Consider the following 19,971-nt stretch of genomic DNA (forward strand, 5'->3'; position numbering starts at 1 on the left):
TATATCCCTGAACAGTTGTAACTCCTTTACTCACTGTTTCAACAGTTGCAGTAATTTTAACTTGCTTCTCTTCAGCTTCCAACCGGCAGAAATTTTTAACTTGTAGCCAGCTGATATCATGTGTAAAAGCAGTCAGATTGCCACTTGCCATGTTCACCAAGCTGCAAACAAGATATATTTAGAGCGCAGATTTATGTACTATATGTAAGCAAAGAATACAAGGAAAATGTACATTACTTATACTGAGGAAGACTGCTAAATGCCACAATGTCTTATTGTTTATATATAAACTAGGTCTTATTACTAGTGCTTATAACATGGTGACACCCAAAGGCCCCTGTCAGTATCCTTCTGTGGTAGGTATTGGACAAACAAATAGTTATACGGTAAATTTTTCAAAAATGCCTTAGGAACTTAAGGAGCCTAATTTCAATTTTCAAAAGGGATGTAGGCAGTAGGGAGTCTAAGAGTATGTCTACACTACAAAATTATGTGACCTAAGTTACAGTGACATACAGCCACCGCAGTAATTAAATCACTTTTGCTTGCACCGCTCCTGGTGAGGATGTGCCCTGCTGACACAAGGAGTGTGTCATTGTGGGGCACTGTGGGATGGCTTCTGAAAGGCAGCAAGAGTCGATGTAAAGCAACACAGTGTCTACACTGACACTGCGTCAACCTAACTAAATCAACATTGATTCTACACCTCTCATGGGGGTGGAGTTATTAAGTTGGTGTAGTGGGCAAGTTACATTGACAGGTGAGACATTTTAGTGTAGTTGTTTACAGAGTTAGGTCGATGTCAGCTGCCGTACGTCAACCTAACTCTGTAGTGTAGACCAGAGCTAAGTCTCATTAAAAACCAATGTTATTTTTAAGTTATTTTTAAAAATGGGACTTAGGAGTTTCTGGGCTGGTCTACACTAGAAAGTTAGGTCAACCTAGCTATGTCACTTATAGGTATGAAAAATTCACATGCCTGAGAGATGTAGGTAAGCCAATGTAATCTCCAGTGTAGACAGTGCTAGGAACAACACTTTCCATCGCTGTAGTACGAGTTTATGCTACAGCGGCACAGCTGCAACAGCAACGTTTCTAGTGTAGACATACCTTACGTCAGTCATTCTGGAAAATTTTACCCATAGCCCCTGTACTAAAGAGCAACATTGACCTCCAGAGGCTCAGGTTTCTATTTGCTTTTATACACAAAGGAAATTAATTTGGTGGGCTTAAGCTAACATGATCTTACTAGATAGCAACCATACAATTTTTCCACAATCAGAACTTCTTGCTCAGCAAAATGGCAAGTGTTGGAATATCAGTAGCATTCCATCTAAGAGGGATGATTAATGAGCCAATCTGCTAGTGTAAATTTACTCAGCTCCTGACAGATCTTGCCATTTGCCAATTGTTTTTGTCCTTGTGGTTTAAGGTACTGGTGTAGGACTCAGGATATCTGGGTTCAATTCCTGGGTCTCTCCAAAGACTTCGTGTATGACCATGGGCAAAGTCACTATTCAGTTATTATTAACCCAGTAAATGTTCGAAACTGAGGGGTATATTACTATGTATACACCAAATGTAAGTTTGGACACATGCATTAGGATTAATTGCACTTCCCTCCTAAGAGGAAAACGATTTTGTGCTTAAAACTGAACTTTTACTTTTTGCCCTTTAATAAGTGCTAGTTAAGTAGTAGCGTTTTACAGCAAATCACCAGGTGTCACTACTCATAACTGTTCTAGTTATAGTTATAGTTTCCATTGCAACCTTGTTCTCATATCTCCATAACCAACACTAGTTTGGCTGATGTTTTGCACATCTGGTCTTTGACCAAAATGTGAAATGTGTTTGCTTGACAAAATTCCGCAGGGTTTAAGTGATGTATTTTGTGGGGAAATACACTTTTCTGCATTGTAAAAATATTCTAATCATTCTGAGTACCATAAACCACTTGAAATTTAAGTATTAATATAGTCCCCAATGGAGAACCTGTTGCTTCACTTTTTATATTTAAAATGTTTAAAAAACGTTACTGTAACCAATAAGTCAAAATTTACATCATGGGCATTTGCAATTGAAAATTTCCATATGTCTGGAGGGGTGCACTTAACTAATTGCATTTTCATGCACAGAGCCTTCCATTTAAGTGCATATTTGGCTGTTTCAGAGAACTGAAAATGTCTACTGGCAAATCCAACACAGCTGTATGCTGCCCAGGACAATTGTTACAATTCTCCTCTCCCATCACCACATACAAGTCCCTTAACGATATCCTATGAAGTCAACTGTCAATTAATTTCCCATTCCTGATGTCGCATTAAGTACTTAAACATCCACGAAATTCCAGAAGCATTAACTCAGCCAGGCTGCATACATAAAGAGCTTCTTATTGCTCTTTCACTTGTTAAAATGTAAACCTCTGTTTTTCTCATACATCCTAAATGCACAAAGGATGTTCAGCATGGCAAAGTTAATGCTGCTGTAGCAATCATAACTTTTTGGAATTCCCCCAACTTCTAAGCACCCCATTACACAACCCTGAGATCATCGCATTAACGGTGGTGGCAAAAATGACTAACAAGAATAGCAACAAGAACAATGTAATTCTAGTCAAAGGAATTCTGCTTTGTTAACTGCCTCCTAACTTTGAAACAAGTCCTTCACAGGAAAGAAACACAATTATGAAATTTACCTTTGGTCATGGCTATCTAAAACTAATATTGAGCTTCCATCTGTCAGGCCAACACTTCTGACTGTCTTCTTCATATCCTCCTCAGGAACGACTTTCCAATTCTCTTTGTCAGATCCCGAACTGTTCATTAAGATGATCCCTCCTGGCGATGGTAAGGCTTTCCAAAGGGTGCTCAGTTCTGCACTGCATGGAACGGCTTGCTGGGATTCGATGAAATGCTGACCTTTTCCTCCTTCATTATAGCCCGCCAACCGAAGAACATTTAGGAGCACGGGTTCATGGTCAAGACCTAGTAATACCTCCATACCACCAACCTGTAGGAAGCGTGCAATATCTGCAGATGAAGGGTAATCAACAATAGCAAGAGGCTACAAAGTACGGATGGTTCTAGTTGCTCAGTCATTCAGGACAAGGAAGTCGTGCTTTTTTCCCCACCTCATTAGAATTAAACCTCCCCTGACTGAATCCCACCTGAACAGCTTGCTAAAGAATATCAGAGGTGTCAAGAAGGGGATATAATGCTGGGAGGCCAGGGATTGCTGTAACTCTGAATCCATCCTGAAAATACTGGTGGTAAAGGAAAAAAAATTGGGATAATGGACCCATTTAATCTTTTAGCACAGAAATCCAAAGAATACCTGCAGCTATATTACCTGGATCTGAACACTAACATACTGAATCTAAGCTTCAGTCAGATGAATAATCATTGTCAATCCTCATTGATTTACCCCTTCAAGATATTTATGAACTACACACAATACAAAAATATATAAGAATAAGACCAACGCAGCCCAAAAAATTAAAGTAAAGTTGGGCTATTTTTAAGTTTAGCAAGGGAACAAAAATAAATGTGCAAGTCATGAACAAAAGCTGAGACTGTTAACATTAAATTTGTTTTCATTAGTTATTGGATACATCCTTAGGATACAATTTTTTTAAAACGTGAAATTTTAATTGGAAACGGAGACATATTTTGCAACAAGGTTTAAAAGATTCCCTAGTATCTTGCTCTATTATAGAAAAATAAAGTATTTAGAGATTACAGAAATTAATACTTTTGAGGGCAAGCCACCTCCTACTCATAACTGTTGCATTTTAGTTGCTGAAACAAAGCAGAGGCCTTTATGTTCAAAAGAAGAGAACGATCCAAGGAGAATGTGCTGTGTTCAATGAATTATTCTTTTATATATGGTATCAACCACTGATGCAAATTTATCTGTCTGCTGGATGTCGTGCAGCTGAGCAAACTTTTGTTATTGCATCATAAACTGACCTAGGAGACAGCAAATTAAGAATCTGCTTTAGCTTAATTGGTATGGAATTTTTTTTTCCCTTCCAAAAATCTATACAGTAATCATCTGGGAATCTGATTGACTATCACACACTGTATGTAGTGCAGTCTGTTTACACATCCATATCCTACCAGAAAAATAAATGTACCTTGAGGTACATGAAGGGTATAGTCACAAGAAGCATAGAGAGAGCCATCTGTGAAGGAGGCTGGAGTGGCATCACTGATGCCAAATATCACCAGCACTCCTCAAGAAAGTATTAAAAGGGATTTAAAATGACCAGAAACCTTTTTGAAGATTAAAAATCAGATTCTCAGGGTTTGTAGAATATGATTTATTTTCCTGTTGTCTTACCTCCTTGCCGTTCCACACAAAGACATCTGCTCCATCGGCAAGTCCAATGCCACCCAATGTCATCTCATCTCCTGAAAAGATCAAACCATCAAGATTTTCCCAATAGGTAACCCATGTCAGCTGGCAAACTGGACACAGAATACATTTCATTAATATCTGGATGTTCTATCTAGATGTGAAGTTGCTATGAAGAACAGATGCAGAAGGCTAAATTCAGGGCCTAGTTGTGTAAAGTGATCCAGGTCCATATGCCTCTGAGGAGTCCCACTAAGTCAACAGGACTACTGGTAGACATAAGGGTCCACCTAGGCAAATCCTTTTGCAGGACTATGACATTAAACTCTATTTGACCAATCTGTATGGTCAATAACTTCCCACATGAGATTTAAAAGTACATTTTTAAATTTAAGTAATAATGCTGAATGCTGAAGTAGTCATGTACTGTATCCTTACAGCCAATATTTGACATCGATGTGCTTAATTTTTGCATGTAACTAGTTTCATTTTCTTACCATAATACAGATTAAATGACAATTACTTTAAATCTACAAGGATTACATTAAAATTTGCAAGAACACTTACAACAGTTTTTTGTTTAGCTTCTGTTTTCTGACATTTATGCTATAAAAATTACTTGAGTATTTTTGGCAAAAACCTAATTTTCTGAGGCAGACAGACCAAGGCCTATCATAAGAACGTAAGAATGGCCGTACCATTTGGGTCAGACCAAATGTCTGTCTAGCCCAGTGTCCTGTCTTCCAACTGTGGCCAATGCCAGGTGCCCCAGAGGGAATGAACAGAACAGGTCATCATCAAGTGATCCATCCTGTCGCCCATTTCCAGTTTCTGGCAAACAGAGGCTGGAGACACCATCCCACCCATCCTGGCTAAGAGCGACTGATGGACCTATGCTCCAAGAATTTATTTCATTTTCTTAAAAAGAAAAGGAGTACTTGTGGCACCTTAGAGACTAACAAATTTATTAGAGCATAAGCTTTCGTGAGCGCTCACGAAAGCTTATGCTCTAATAAATTTGTTAGTCTCTAAGGTGCCACAAGTACTCCTTTTCTTTTTGCGAATACAGACTAACACGGCTGCTACTCTGAAACCTTTCATTTTCTTGAATCCTATTATAGTCTTGGCCCTCACAATATCCTCTGGCAAAGAGTTTCACAGGTTGATTGTGCATTGTGTGAAGAAATACTTCCTTTTGTTTGTTTCTAACCTGCTGCCTATTAATTTCATTTGGTGACCTCTAGTTCTTCTGTTATGAGGAGTAAATAACACGTCCTTATTTACTTTCTCCACACCAGTCATAATTTTTAGCCTCTATCATATCCCCCCTTAGTCATCTCTTTTCCAAGCTGAAAAGTCTCAGTCTTATTAATCTCTCCTCATACGGAAGCTGTTCCATATCCCTAATCATTTTTGTTGCCCTTCTCTGTACCTTTTCCAATTCCAATATATCTTTTTTGAGATGGAGTGACCACATCTGCACGCAGTATTTAAGATGTGGGCATACCATGGATTTATATCCAATTAAAACTTGAAGCAATAGATATTGTATTTCACTCAACAAGTCAGATTTTTAAAAAATCTGTCCTAATATCCAGAATGACAAAGCCATATAAAGTTGTAAGTGTCAAGACTAATGAAAGTCAAATTGATTACATCTTAACTGAACTGTGTATTGTGGTATTTATATATAAAAAAAAAAAAAACTTTCCTCTTCAAGTTTTCACTTCCACGAAGACATTCAGTTTAAAATGTCCAGTCCACTTGTTAGCTACTATCCTGCCTCTCAGATCCTGTACCTTTTTAACTATCAGACAAATGCTAATAATAAGACATCATAAACATTCAAATGGATATCACAGTAAAATCTTACATGTTTGCAAATCACAGAGACCTACACTTTCATCCTGCTTCCCACCAAAGGTTTTACAGAAGAGCCACTGTAAGGATCATAAAACTTTATTATGTTTTAATATTCTGTTATTTATTATTTGTATTATCGTAGTTCCTAGGAGTCTGAGTCATGGACCAGGTCCTCCCGCATTGTAGGCACTGAACAAACACAGATGAAAAACAGCCCCTGTCCCACACAGCTTACAACCTAAGTTAATATTTTGCCATAAATAAGATCAAGACTGAAGAGACTGCAGTGGATTTGCAAATAGGTGAAACTGAACACTGAAGTTAATAAAATGTAGTAATATATTTCTCTAATAAATTAATAAATAGAACATCTTCAAAATGCTCTAAACAAGGTACAGAGCATGTAAATAGACAATGAAGCCTTGTTTTATGCAGGTCTTACCATCAAGTGTTTGGTAAAGGTGAAGTCCTGCTGGTAGAGACTTTGCAGTACTGAGAATGATGTCTCCTTCCCAAAATTCCAACAGCTAATGGGTATAAACAAAACAACCAATTGTGAAAAAAAGCAAAAGTTTAACCTCTCAAAGTTTCAAACTGATTGTAAAGGGTGAAATCCTGGCCCCCAAAATAAAGATGAACAGAGCTTTACTAATGAATTCAATGAGGACAGGGTTTCATGCATTATATTTACATTCTCTCTGCAAAGCAGATAAGCAGTATGCTAGAGCACTTTTTAGTCTTGCACTCAAATATTTTTAGCCAACTGTCATAAATGATTACCTAGCCAACAAAGTTTAAATCAGGCATTTGTGCCAAAGTTTGAAAATATTTTGTCTGCACTCTACAATGAGAATAAAAAGTGACTTGAGTTCTAAAACAAAGCTATTTCTAACTCCTGTGCTATTTGTCAAACTGAACCTGACCACTCTCTGGGAATTGTGATGTTTCTTTGGTTTACTGGGGGAAAAAAAGTTAGATTTTCCAGTTTGATAGTTTCAAAAAAATTCTAGGACTTCTTTTCAGCATATGGCAACTCTAATTGCTGAGAATTTTCTTGACTATTTTTCCAGTCCAGGTCAGCAAGCTCCCTCCTAGTATGTAGTTGGAAACAGCAATACCCAGATTGCAGACACAGAGTCTCAAATTTGTTAGTCTCTAAGGTGCCACAAATACTCCTTTTCTTTTTAAGAATTAGTCAGGGGGTTTTCAAGACTTCAATCCCCATCCACAGTGTACCAGTCTGTAAGTCAACTTTAAGGTTCATTTTAATTACAATGGTAAAGGGCTTGGTTCATCATTTCCATGGCTTCAGACAGCAAAATGTCAAATGCTACAGAAAATTTTTTCTTGGCATACAGACCACAGTCGCATCCACAATTTTAAAGTTGTCTTTGTAACTCAGGTAAAGATAAAATGTTTGGATTAACGCTCTTAAAAAAGTAAATACCTGAAATATCGATTGTCGCAGATCTCCTAGGGTTTTTCTTTTATCAATAGTCAGATCCAGCACACTTTCCTTCCGAGAAAGTGATGGGTGTAGGGCCCCATGGTAAAGTTTATAGTGAGAGCCCAAATGGAGGTGCAAATCAATATTACTGTCTGCAGAGTCACAGTCCATCCTTTTTTTAAAAAAAAACACATCATCAATACATATCAATACCAACAGGCTAAAATGAAAGGTGATTTACTGCTGACTGTTCTAGAGTTGCATTCACTCTTACAGGATTGGCACACTATGGTGTTGAGCTCACAGATTAGCTTTATATCAGCACCAGAGCCAAGGTGGGAATGCGCAGAGACCCAGTGACCCTAAGACCACCCCAATGTCAGACAGCACACTGTTGTCATGATATACACCCAAAAGGTGACATGTAATATCTGGAAAACTAGTAACTCACTGATCATTAACATTTTTGCATGATGTATGTACAATAAACCCACAAAGGAGCTCAAAGATATGTGCTGCAAATATGTTCTTTAAAAGTATTTGGCAAGCAGGACCTAAGCCATGCCTGTTCCAGAGAAAGGAATGAGGTTCTGACTGTTTGAAGGTGTCTCTGATGTAAATTAAGCTAGGCATCACCCAAAAACAAAGAAAAGCACATTTACATGCCAGGTAAACAAAGCCCCCAGAAGAGCAAGTGGAGAAAGATGAGCACTTAATTTCAAAAGGGGAAAGAGACTACATCCTGTAACACTCTATACCCCATATGACACGCTGTACCCCATGTTCATCCCATTATATGATTATGGTATGCTGTGTACAAAGTATTCCTTGTAAGCCAAGTTTCCTCTAAGGTGCACGGCCCCGCAGGGGCTCAGGGCTGCGGCGGGGAGAGGCATCTTTCCCCGCTGGCCCCAGCATAGACCTGTGCTGGACTTGCTACAGCCGGGAGAGAGGCACCCCTTCCCCAGCACGGACCTGCCGCGGTGTGGGGAGAGGCGCCTCTTCCCCCCCAGCCCAGGTGCTGCTACCGGGGGAGAGAGAGCTGGGGGGAGTCCTCTCTCCCAGCCATAGCCCCTGGGCAGCCTGCACCCCAAACCCCTCATCCCTGGCCCCACCACAGAGCCCATACACCCAGCAGGAGCCCTCACCCCTCCGCCCACAATCCTCTGCCCCAGTCCTGAGCTCCCCTCCCACACTCCTAACCCCTCGGCCCCACCCTCACCACATGAATTTTGTTATGTGCATCAATATTGAGGTGATGTGTCACACCTCACCTCCATACTCGTGCACAGAACAAAATTAATTCCGCACATGGGTGGGAAAAATTAGAGAGAACACTGCTTGTGAGGTATCATTTGAAAACTCAATCTGCTGAATATTATTATCCTGTTCAAACGTGTGTAACACTGCACATTAAATTATGAGTTTATTATATGCTTGTTACTGAAATATGCTATAATTCTGGGAAACACTCTCAGATCATTTTCTCAAAGACAAAGGCACCTTGGCTTGCCAACGAGGTGCTAAAAGGCCATTACATGCTTAATCCAAAAAAGAAAAGGAGTACTTGTGGCACCTTAGAGACTAACATTTATTTGAGCATAAGCTCTCGTGAGCTACAGCTCACTTCATCGGATGCTATAGCTCACGAAAGCTTATGCTCAAATAAATTTGTTAGTCTCTAAGGTGCCACAAGTACTCCTTTTCTTTTTTGCGAATACAGACTAACACGGCTGCTACTCTGAAAACATGCTTAATCCAAGATTCACCAGCAGGGGAGTTGTAAACAAGAAATTTACAATTCACCTGACGGACTGTTGGCAGCTCACTTACACTATGGAACTGCCCGACCCCATGACCCAGCAAAGACTTTTCCACTACAAAGGTCAGAGAACAAAAAGGAGAGACAGTGACTGCTTCCTCATCTCTCCTCCCCCCTCTCTACTCACAGCAGCAAGATCACTTGAAAGACAATAGGAGCATCATTGAACTGGGGGGAGTAGTCCTAGCTAAGGGGTTCTCAGACTGGGGATCAGGACCCCTCAGGGGGTCGCGAGCTGTCAGCATTCCCCCCAAACCCCATTTTGCCTCCAGCATTTATAATGGTGTTAAATATATTTAAAAGTGTTTTTAATTTATAAGGGGGGGGGGGTCACACTCAGAGGCTTGCTCTGTGAAAGGGCTCACCAGTATAAAAGTTTGAGAACTACTGTCCTAGCTGGAAGGCTTTCCAGTTAGTATGGACCGCTGAGAGTTTTTGGGTGAGAGAAACTTTTTTTGCTTTCAAATCTTATTTAGCTTGGTAAAGTTAAGGAATTAACTTCCATGTTTATCTTTTTATTTATTTTGTAACCAGCTATAACTTATATGCCTTATCACTTACAATCATTTAACATATATCTTTCTCTAGTTAATAAACTTTTTTATTGTTTTATCTAAACCAGGGTGTTTAATTGAAGTGTTTGGGAAGCCTCCACTTGAGACAACAAGGCTAGTCCATTTTCATTTCCCTATGCTGGAATGACAAACTAATTTATGAGTTTGTATGGTCCAGTGGGATACTGAACAGTACAAGACGCACATTTCTGGGGGGGCAAGGCTGGGTCTGAGGGATATGCAGATGTCGCCCTGTGTTTATTCATAGATGACTGGGCATAGCATTCATGTATTCAGCTGGGAGTGATTTTGCATGCTGGTGGCTGTGAGTGATCAGAGCCTGGAGAGGTCTTCTATTCACTAACAAAGCAGTATAAAAGGCACCCCGGACTGAAGATTTAAGGGGACTCAGCAGTTCAGGTTGCACCTGGAGGAAATCACACACGCTCAGGAAGCCTTCCTGCTCTTGAAACAGGATCAATGAACTTTGCAAAGACAGCACATGTTTACACCCCAGCAAGAGACAGCAGTCTTGCTTGGGCTTATTTTTCAAAGAATACTTTTAAGTGATTTACTGGTCTATAGAAAGAAAGGGAAGACAACCCCATAGTTATCTATTACTTCAGGGACTAAAGGGGCCAGAGCTCTTGAAATCAGAGAATGATGGATCCTTGAGACAGGGGAGTTGAAATCTCTGGGAACTGAATATAGGTGAGAAATCTTCCTAGTAAAGACTGTAATTTGCTGAAATTTAGTTTTAATCTTAAGAAGCATATTTTTACTTTTGTTTGCCTGTAATCCCTTCAATCTTTATTCCTTATGCTTGGTATCAGTTAAACCTTTGACTTTATTACCTTTGTTTTAATTTTACTATAAACCAGTTCAGTGCTTTGGTTAAAATAGTATGTGTTAAGTTAAGTTAAGGGAACAGTTAAAGTAACAAGCTGCTGTGTACTGCTTCTTTAAGAGAGCAGCAAATTTAACTTACAGCAAAAAGTTACAGGGACAGTACAGGGCAGATGGCTTTGTGGAAATTTGGGACAGAGGGGTGTTGAGGTCATCCTGAAAAAGTAAATGGCCAGTAGAAGCTAGGGTATGATATGGATGCTTGGCTGCTGGCGTCAGGACGGTGAGCCAAAGCACCATAGCATTTAAGACACTCAAAGTTTACAGGGCAGGTGATAACAAAACTCCTTACTGATCTGGGTTGAACCTCAAAGTATCACAGGCCCTCAAAGAAGCAAATGATCTATGCATTGTGCAGTGCAGAATAAAGAAACCCTCCAAAAACATGCTAAAATGTTTGTTAAATAGTGCTGATTTCTTCCGAGTCCTTCAAAGATCCATTTGTAATATAATTAACTTGTTTTAAGGAGGATAACCCTATCTTAGTTTTTGTACCCCACTTGCACATCAATATTCTAACACAAATGCACAATGGAGACAAATATGCAGAAGCTGCTCAGAGACCTAAGATCTACAGCTAAGACCAAAAAGGCACATCAGCCCTGATTTCTGCTACTTGCATCCACTTTAATCTGAAAGATACCAAATAAGACAATAAAAACAATGTTTTTATAAAAAATAAAATTCACCCTATGCAAAGGGTCCACACAAAGCCTATACATCACTTAAGGCCCCATTTGGAGAACTTTGGGTTTTAAGATTGCAGAGAGTGAATTCCAGTAGCACAGTTTAAATGAAATTTTCTGTTCTGCTACATATCTGCTGTTTTATTGTAGAGTGGTTCCTTCCCTCCACCACACCCCCATGTCTCTATAAAGATAGCTCTAAGAAAAGTCTTTCCACTCTATCCCTGGAGCTACATTAATTTACTTCAGTCTAGCACAATTTTTCAAAAAATTTTTAAGTGAACTTGTTATGCAATTATATTCGTTTGCCTGAGAAAGTAGGCCAGTAAAGAAGTGTTAACAGGGAGGTAGTGGAGAAGGCAGCGGACTAGAGTCAGGAATCCTTGATTCTAATTCCTGGATTCACCAATGACCTGCTATGTGACCTTGGGTTAGTCCAGAGGTGGGCAAACTACGGCCTGCGGGCCACATCCAGCCCACGGGACCATCCTGCCTGGCCCTTGAGCTCTGGGCAGGAGAGGCTAGCTCTGGCCCTCCCCCACCGTCCTCCCTCCCCTGCAGCCATGCCGCTGTGCAGGCAGTGGGGCTACGAGCTCCTGCTGCTCTCAGCAGCATGGTAAGGGGGCGGCACGTGGCAGAGGGGAGGTTGGGCAGGGTGTCCCAGGGGGCAGTCAGTGGACAGGGAGCGGTTGGATGGGGCGGAGGTTCTGGGGCGGTCAGGGGGCAGGGAACGGGGGGGCGGGGGGTTGGATAGGGCGTGGGAGTCCCGGGGGGGGCCTGTCAGGTAAGGGGGTGAATAGTGGTCAGGGCAGTCAGGGGACTGGGAGCAGGCGGTTGGATAGGGGGTGGGATCCCGGGGGGGGGCAGTTTGGGGTAGGGGGTCCTGGGACGGGGTGGTCAGGGGACAAGGAGCAGTGCGGGTTGGATGGGTCAGGGGTTCTAAGGGGGGCAGTCAGGGGGCGGGAAGTGGGAGGGGATGGATAGGGGGCAGGGGCCAGGCTGTTTGGGGGGCACAGCCTTCCCTACCCAGTCCTCCATACAATTTTGCACCCCGACGTGGCACTCCAGCCAAAAAGTTTGCCCACCTCTGGGTTAGTCATTTCATCTACATGACTAAGGCCTGATCTACAGTACGCGGTTATTTCGGAATTAGCTGAGTTACTTTGAAATAAAACTGATTCCGTCCGCACGACCAAATCAGTTTTTTCTATTTAGAGAGCTCTTTAATCAGATTTCTGTACTCCACCTCGGCAAGAGGAGTAGCGCTAAAATCGAGATCGCAGTTCCGGGTTACAGGTACTGTGGACGCAATTCGACGTTATTGGCCTCTGGGAACTACCCCAGAATGCTCCCTTGTGGCCGCTCTGGACAACACTCTCAACTCTGATGCACTAGCCAGGTAGGCAGTAAAAGCCCCGGGAACTTTTTAATTTCCTGTTTGGTCAGCATCAGCACAGACAACCATGCAGAGTCCACCATCACAAGAGACCACATAGTCCCAGATTCGCAGACAAGCTCCAGCATGGTCCGAACGGGAGGTACTGGATCTCATCGCATGTTGGGGAGATGAATCTGTTATGGCAGAACTACGGTTCCAAAAAAAAAAAAAAAGAAACGCAAAAACGTACGCTAAAGTCTCCAGGGCCATGATGGAAAGAAGCTACTCCAGGGACACAGAGCAGTGTCATACAAAAATCAAGGAGCTCAGGCAAGCATACCAAAAAGCCAAGGAGGAGAACGGGCGCTCTGGGTCACAGCCCCATGCATGCAGCTCACAGTAGAAGCGCCATGTAATTATGGGGGGTGATGCCACAACTACCCCACCGCTGTCCATTGACACCTGCAAAGGGGGAGTAGCACGGAGCGAGGAGGATGCGTTTTTGGAGGAAAAGGAGGAGGAGGACGACAACAGTGCACAGGCGGCAAGTAGGGAATCCGTTTCCCCCCCAGCCAGGAACTATTCTTAACGCTAGAGCCAATAGCCTCCCACCACTCCGAAGGCATGCTCCCAGACCATGACCCTGGAGAAGGCACTTCTGTTGAGTGAGAGCTTGATCGGAGCCAGGGGTTTGGAAGAAACCCAGCCGCGCTGGGCTGTTCACGTTTAGTTTAAAGGGCTCATCCCTGCACAGAGCCTCATCGGAGCCACACAGAGCGAGTGTGTGTGCGCACGCGCGCGCACACACGCACGGGAGGGAGGGAAGGGGGAGGGTGAAGCGATCATCCCAGAGAGTCCGCAGGCCCTCCTTTTATATGGCAAACCCATCAGGCATTGCTTGCAATGGGAAAGGGGACCTGGCAGTTTGAAAGCATTGAAATGAGTGCGGAAGAAGCAGAAACCTGCGTGCCCCTAGGGCTTACCACGTATGCCTGCAAGCTGAATTCTGTTGCCCAGCCACATGTGATGGCTTACTCACACCAAAGTGGCAGGCACTTCAGTATAACAAGCAAAATGAGACCTTGTACAGAAAGAACAAGTGCTGTGTACTATGAATTGCCTGTTTCACTGAGAAAGAGTGTCCCCTTTGTTCTCTAAAATGTATCTTTTAAAATACTACCCTCCTTTTTTCTTCTCCTGTAGCAGATGCAACTGTTTCAACACAGCCCCTATCTACTCCGTCCCAGAGGCTGGTCCAGATAAGAAGGCGGAAAAAACGAACTCAGGACGACATGTTTGCCAAGTTCATGCAATCCTTCCGCACTGATAGGGCCCAGCTGAATGCGTGGAGACAAATTGCGGAGTCGCGTAAAGTGTTACATGAATACGAAGAAAGGAGGGACATGTGTGATGAGAGCAGGCAGGATGCTATGGTCAAGCTCATGGGGGAGCAAACTGACATGCTCCGCTGTATGGTGAATCTAATGCGAGAAAGGTAGCAAGACCACAGACCGCTGCTTCAGCCCCTGGAAAACCACCCTTCCTCCTCCCCAAGTTCCATAGCCTCCTCACCCAGACACCCAAGAACACGGGGGTAAGGAGGGGTTCCAGAACCCACACAGTCAATCCCAGAGGATTGCACAAGCAGTAGAAAGCTGGCATATCCTAAATTTTGATTTGGTTTCTGGACCAGCAAATCAAGGGACACAATTGTTCCCCTCTATTCGACATTGGTGAGGCCTCATCTGGAGTAGCTGGACACTACTAGTAGTTTTGGGCCCCACACTACAAGAAGGATGTGGAAAAATTGGAAAACATCCAGCAGAGGGCAACAAAAATGATTAGGGGACTGGAACACATGACTTATGAGGAGAGGCTGAGGGAACTGGGATTGTTTAGTCTGCGGAAGAGAAGAATGAGGGGGGATTTGATAGCTGCTTTCAACTACCTGAAAGGGGGTTCCAAAGAGGATGGATCTAGACTGTTCTCAGTGGTAGCAGATGACAGAACGAGGAGTAATGGTCTCAAGTTGCAGTGGGGGAGGTTTAGGTTGGATATTAGGAAAATCTTTTTCACTAGGAGAGTGGTGAAACACTGGAATGCGTTACCTAGGGAGGTGGTGGAATCTCCATCCTTAGAAGTTTTTAAGGTCAGGCTTGACAAAGCCCTGGCTGGGATGATTTAGTTGGGGATTGGTCCTGCTTTGAGCAGGGGGTTGGACTACATGACCTCCTGAGGTCCCTTCTAACCCTGATATTCTATGACTTGTCCTTTCCTCCTCCACCCCTCTAACCCAATACCCCCCCATCTAACTTCTGATTTCTTTCAACGTTTTGTGCAACAAATAATAAAGAATGGTTTTTAAATAACTGTGACTTTATTTTTTTTCATATATATAAGGGGCGGGTAACTATAAGAGAAACACACACAACTGTCACACCGTACCCTGGCCAGTCATGAAACTGGCTTTCAAAGCTTTTCTGATGTGCAGCGCACCCTGCGCACCCAGGCGAGTTGCCTCAACCTCCCACCCCACCATAAATGTCTCCCCCTTACTCTCACAGGTATTGTGGAGCACACAACAAGCGGCAATTACAATTGGAATATTGGTTGTGCTGAGATATAACCGAGTCAGTAAACTGCACCAGCGTGCTGTCAAACGTCCAAACACACATTCTACCACCATTCGTCACTTGCTCAGCCTATAGTTGAACTGCTCCTTACTACTGTCCAGGGTGCCTGCATATGGCTTCATGAGCCATGACATTAAGGGATAGGCTGGGTCCCTGAGGACAACTATAGGCATTTCACAACATCCCCAACAGTAATTTTCTGGTCTGGGAAGTAAGTTCCTTCCTGCAGCTGTTCAAACAGACCAGAGTTCCTGAAGATGCGAGTGTCATGCACCTTTCCCGGCCATCCCACGTTGATGTCGGTGAAATGTCCCTCGTGATCCACCAGTGCTTGCAGCACCATGGAAAAGTACCCCTTGCGGTTTATGTACTGGCCACCCCAGTGTTCTGGGGCCAAGATAGGGATATGCAATCCGTCTATCACCCCACGGCAGTTAGGGAACCCCAGCGCATTAAAGCCATACACAATGGTCTGCACATTTCCCATAGTCACTACCCTTGATAGCAGCTGGTCAATGACTGCGTTGGCTACTTGCAGCACAGCAGCCCCCGCAGTAGATTTCCCCCACTCCAAACTGATTCCCGACTGACCGGTAGCTGTCGGACGTTGCAAGCTTCCACAGGGCTATGGCCACTCGCTTCTCAACTGCGAGGGCTGCTCTCATTCTGGTTTCTTTGCGCTTCAGGGCAGGGGACAGCAAGTCACAAAGTTCCATGAAAGTGGCCCTACGCATACAAAAAAGTTTCTCAGCCACCGGGGATCATCCCAAACCTGCAACACTATGCGGTCCCACCACTCTGTGCTTGTTTCCCAGGCCCAGAATCAGTGTTACACGGCATGAACCTGGCCCAACGCCACCATGATCTCCCAATCGCCACATGCCATGCTTCTAGGAACGTCTATGTCCATGTCCTCATCACTATCGTAATCACGCTGTCGTCGCTTCCTTGCCCAGTTTCGCAGGTACTGCACATACTGCTGGATAATGCGCGAGGTATTTACAATGGTCAAAACTGCAGCGGAGATCTGAGCAGGCTCCATGGCTATGGCGCCTGCATGGGTAATCCTGGAAAAAGGGCGTGAAACATAGGAGAGCAGAGTGGCAGCGGAAGAGGTGCTGTTCGGTTCATAATAGCCAAAAAAAAGGCGGGAAATGGTTGTATTCTGTAGCTTTCACGGAGGCGGGAGCCCAGGACAGGCAACATGTAGAAGCTCGAAAGCATGGCAATAGCGGGAGAGTAGAGTTGGCGGCAGAAGCTGTGCTGCTCGGTTCACGATGGCCGAGCAGAGTTGGCAGCGGAAGCGTTCGATGAGGAAGAGAAAGAGTAGATAGTAGAGATTACATAGGAAGATGCGAGGAAATGAGAGGTGGATTCATAGTAGCAGGAGAGCAGCGGTGCACCATCTGCTGAAAGCAGTATGGCGTCTGCACACCAAAAAGGCATGAAACAATTGTCTGCCGGAACTTTCACAAAGGGAGGAGCGACTGACGACACACCCAGAAACACCCACGAGAATGTTTTTGCCCCATCATGCACTGGGAGCTTAACCCAACATGCCAATGGGCAGCAGGGACTGTGGGATAGCTACCCACAGTGCACCACTCCGACATTCAATGCTAGCCTTGTTACTGTGGACGCACTCCGCCAAATTCACGCGCTTTAGTGGGGACACAGAAGACCAAATGTACAAAATAGCTTCCGAAAATTCGAATAATTTCGAAATAATTTCGTACTGTAGACATACCCTCAGTGTTTCTCATCTGCAAAATTAGGATAACGATATTTTCCTTCCTTTGTAAAGCATTTTGAGATCTACAAATGAAAAAGGATGATGATGATGATGATTATATTACATACCTTCTCTTCCGCAGTTCGATGTTGGCAGCATCCATTTCACTCAAGAGATGGCCAGGAACCCGATATCTTGGATTTGCTTGTGCTGTGACCAAAGCAAGCTGGTTAGTTTGGATTTAGTTGTATAAGCCATACTGAGAGGGCTAGAAGGTGCTCAAGGCCAGGCCACCCAATATGGTAATCTTTTAAAGTCTTTAATGAAGTATGTGGTGGGTTCTCTTAAATTACACGTACATACAATCTGCACATTTTATTTCTGTTTCTATTCCTATTAAGTCTTACTTAATGAAATACTAGATATAACGGTTATAAAAATTGTTGCTTGTATTTTCATTACAATAGTGAGGTAATTTGCCAGTTTGTGGAAGATGCTGGAAAATCTTGGCATCTGGAGACCATTACCTGCCTAATTTATCACTACCATTCACACGACCCCATTAAATCTCCTGCTAACCCTTTCCTCCATTATGTAGTGGGAGGATTTTTGTATTCCTTCTGAACAGAAAATATATACAAGAACTCCACTGCTGGGTTGTTCGGTTTGTTTGTTTGTTTGAAGTAAAAGTAATTTTGTGGAAGGAAGAAGAATCTGTCATGGTGAGTATTTTTCATACCTTCAGATGGTCTTTTCAACTGGGATTTTCGATAAAACAGCATGTAGGCACTCTCTTTACCCTGAAATTGTTTCTCAATATCCTTCTCCTTAATGGGCTGGACTTTTGAATCATTCAAGTCAAACCAATGGGAACCAGAAGCGCTGTCCTTTAGTACTGTACACAGACTTTCTGAAGTCCACTGGACATGATTGTTCTGAGAAGGGCTTTGCACACCTTGTCCTTGGGAATCTGACCCAAATTGGAGCTTATGGTACATCTCCTTTAGACTAACCTTATTATCATCAGGACTAAGTCGAAATATCTGAGAATGATTCTGCAAATACTGAAAAGAAAGAAAAACAAAGAAAAGCAGTACTGTCATAATGAAGGAAACGTCTATTACTTGTGCAAAGCTGCATTTGCCACCTGCAAGTCTTTGCATGGCTTGACCTCCCTGAAATAACACCCACTTTTAGGCATCTCTGAAAAATCTGCTTCTACCATGCTTCCTATAGTGAGTCATCTTGATTTCTATAGAAAACCCCTTTTGTTGCTCCCTTCTCTCTCATGTGTCAATCCTTAGGCTGCAAGCTTCTGAGGGCAGGAACTTCCCTTCTTGTCTGGAAAGTGCCAGCCACACTGTAAGCACTACCACAAACAAAGAAAAAAATACAGCATCAAGAGTGAGATCAGACTAAAGTCAGGAATATTAAAGTTACTGGCCTAAAATCATTTGGTATTCAACTTGACACCATATAAGGACCCCAGATTTTCAAAAGTGCTTTGCTCCTGCCTTCTGAAGAAGAATGCAGAAAGTGTCTCTCACCTAAACAGAATACAGCTTGGTTCACTAGCACACTGTAGCTTTCACAGAACTTGAACCCTGGTCTCTCTCAGCTTTTGCCATAGCCCTGCTTACCTGACACCTCCCAAAAAAGTCTACAATGAGAACTACAGGAAATAAAACCTTCATTAAATTAAAGTATGAAATAATAAAAATAGGTTAGGGACTGACAGCCCAAACAGGATCCCGAAGTGAATACAGAAAACTAAGAACAGCTACTTGGCAAACAGACATAGTAAACACCTTTGTTAAAAGAAAAGGAGTACTTGTGGCACCTTAGAGACTAACAAATTTGTTAGTCTCTAAGGTGCCACAAGTACTCCTTTTCTTTTTGTGGATACAGACTATTACTCTACTACTCTGAAACCTTTGTTAAAGTAGAACTGCACATAAAAGACCAAAGGACGGGGTTGTTTCCTAACTCCCAGAGTTTTCCCTATTTAGTTTTTATTTATTGTATGTCATTTTGTTTTCTTCTTGTATGTGTTTCTCAGCAAATCTCCAGAATAAAACCCATTACAAGGTTTTTGTTGTTGAACTAATATCGTTCCTTAATTTAAGAGAGAATCCTCTGTTACAGTGGCCTACCTCTGGAGACAAACAGGATAGATAAGTAACCTGACAGAGCGTTGACAAACAGCACTGATATCAAGCCCAGCAAACAGGCAAATTGAAGTGGAATGTTGGGTGGGGAATAGGACAGCAACGGGGAGAGGAAAGATGATAAACCAGAACAAGATTTTTCATGGATGAAAATGAATACTTTATATCACTGCACCATATCAAATCGGAGCTTGTGGACTTTAAATTTGTCATTCGTCCATAGGACTAGTGTTTTGGGGCCTTTATATTTCAGGAGCATCCAGAGGTCCCAACCTTGATTGTACCAAGTGAAGTACAAATACACAGAAAGACACTCCCTGCCCCAGACAGCTTACAATATAAGCACTTTATATAGTAAATCCAAACCTCAGATAAGTGTAATTTCTGATCACTAACAAAAGCACATTCTTGAAGTATCAAATGAGT

At 42.8% G+C, this 19,971-nt stretch overlaps 1 protein-coding gene across 1 annotated transcript in view; it reads right to left on the reverse strand.

Annotated features, from left to right (window-relative positions):
• USP40 (ubiquitin specific peptidase 40) overlaps positions 1 to 19,971 on the reverse strand; it is a 64,902-nt gene that overhangs the window by 25,639 nt on the left and 19,292 nt on the right. Inside the window, 7 exon segments of the mRNA XM_043505765.1 lie at positions 35 to 161; positions 2,696 to 3,009; positions 4,342 to 4,412; positions 6,662 to 6,746; positions 7,667 to 7,838; positions 17,506 to 17,587; positions 18,117 to 18,441. Coding sequence (XP_043361700.1) covers positions 35 to 161; positions 2,696 to 3,009; positions 4,342 to 4,412; positions 6,662 to 6,746; positions 7,667 to 7,838; positions 17,506 to 17,587; positions 18,117 to 18,441 — 1,176 coding nt within the window.

Source organism: Dermochelys coriacea, chromosome 11, assembly GCF_009764565.3.
Source record: "Dermochelys coriacea isolate rDerCor1 chromosome 11, rDerCor1.pri.v4, whole genome shotgun sequence".
In the NCBI taxonomy this organism is placed as follows: domain Eukaryota; kingdom Metazoa; phylum Chordata; order Testudines; family Dermochelyidae; genus Dermochelys; species Dermochelys coriacea.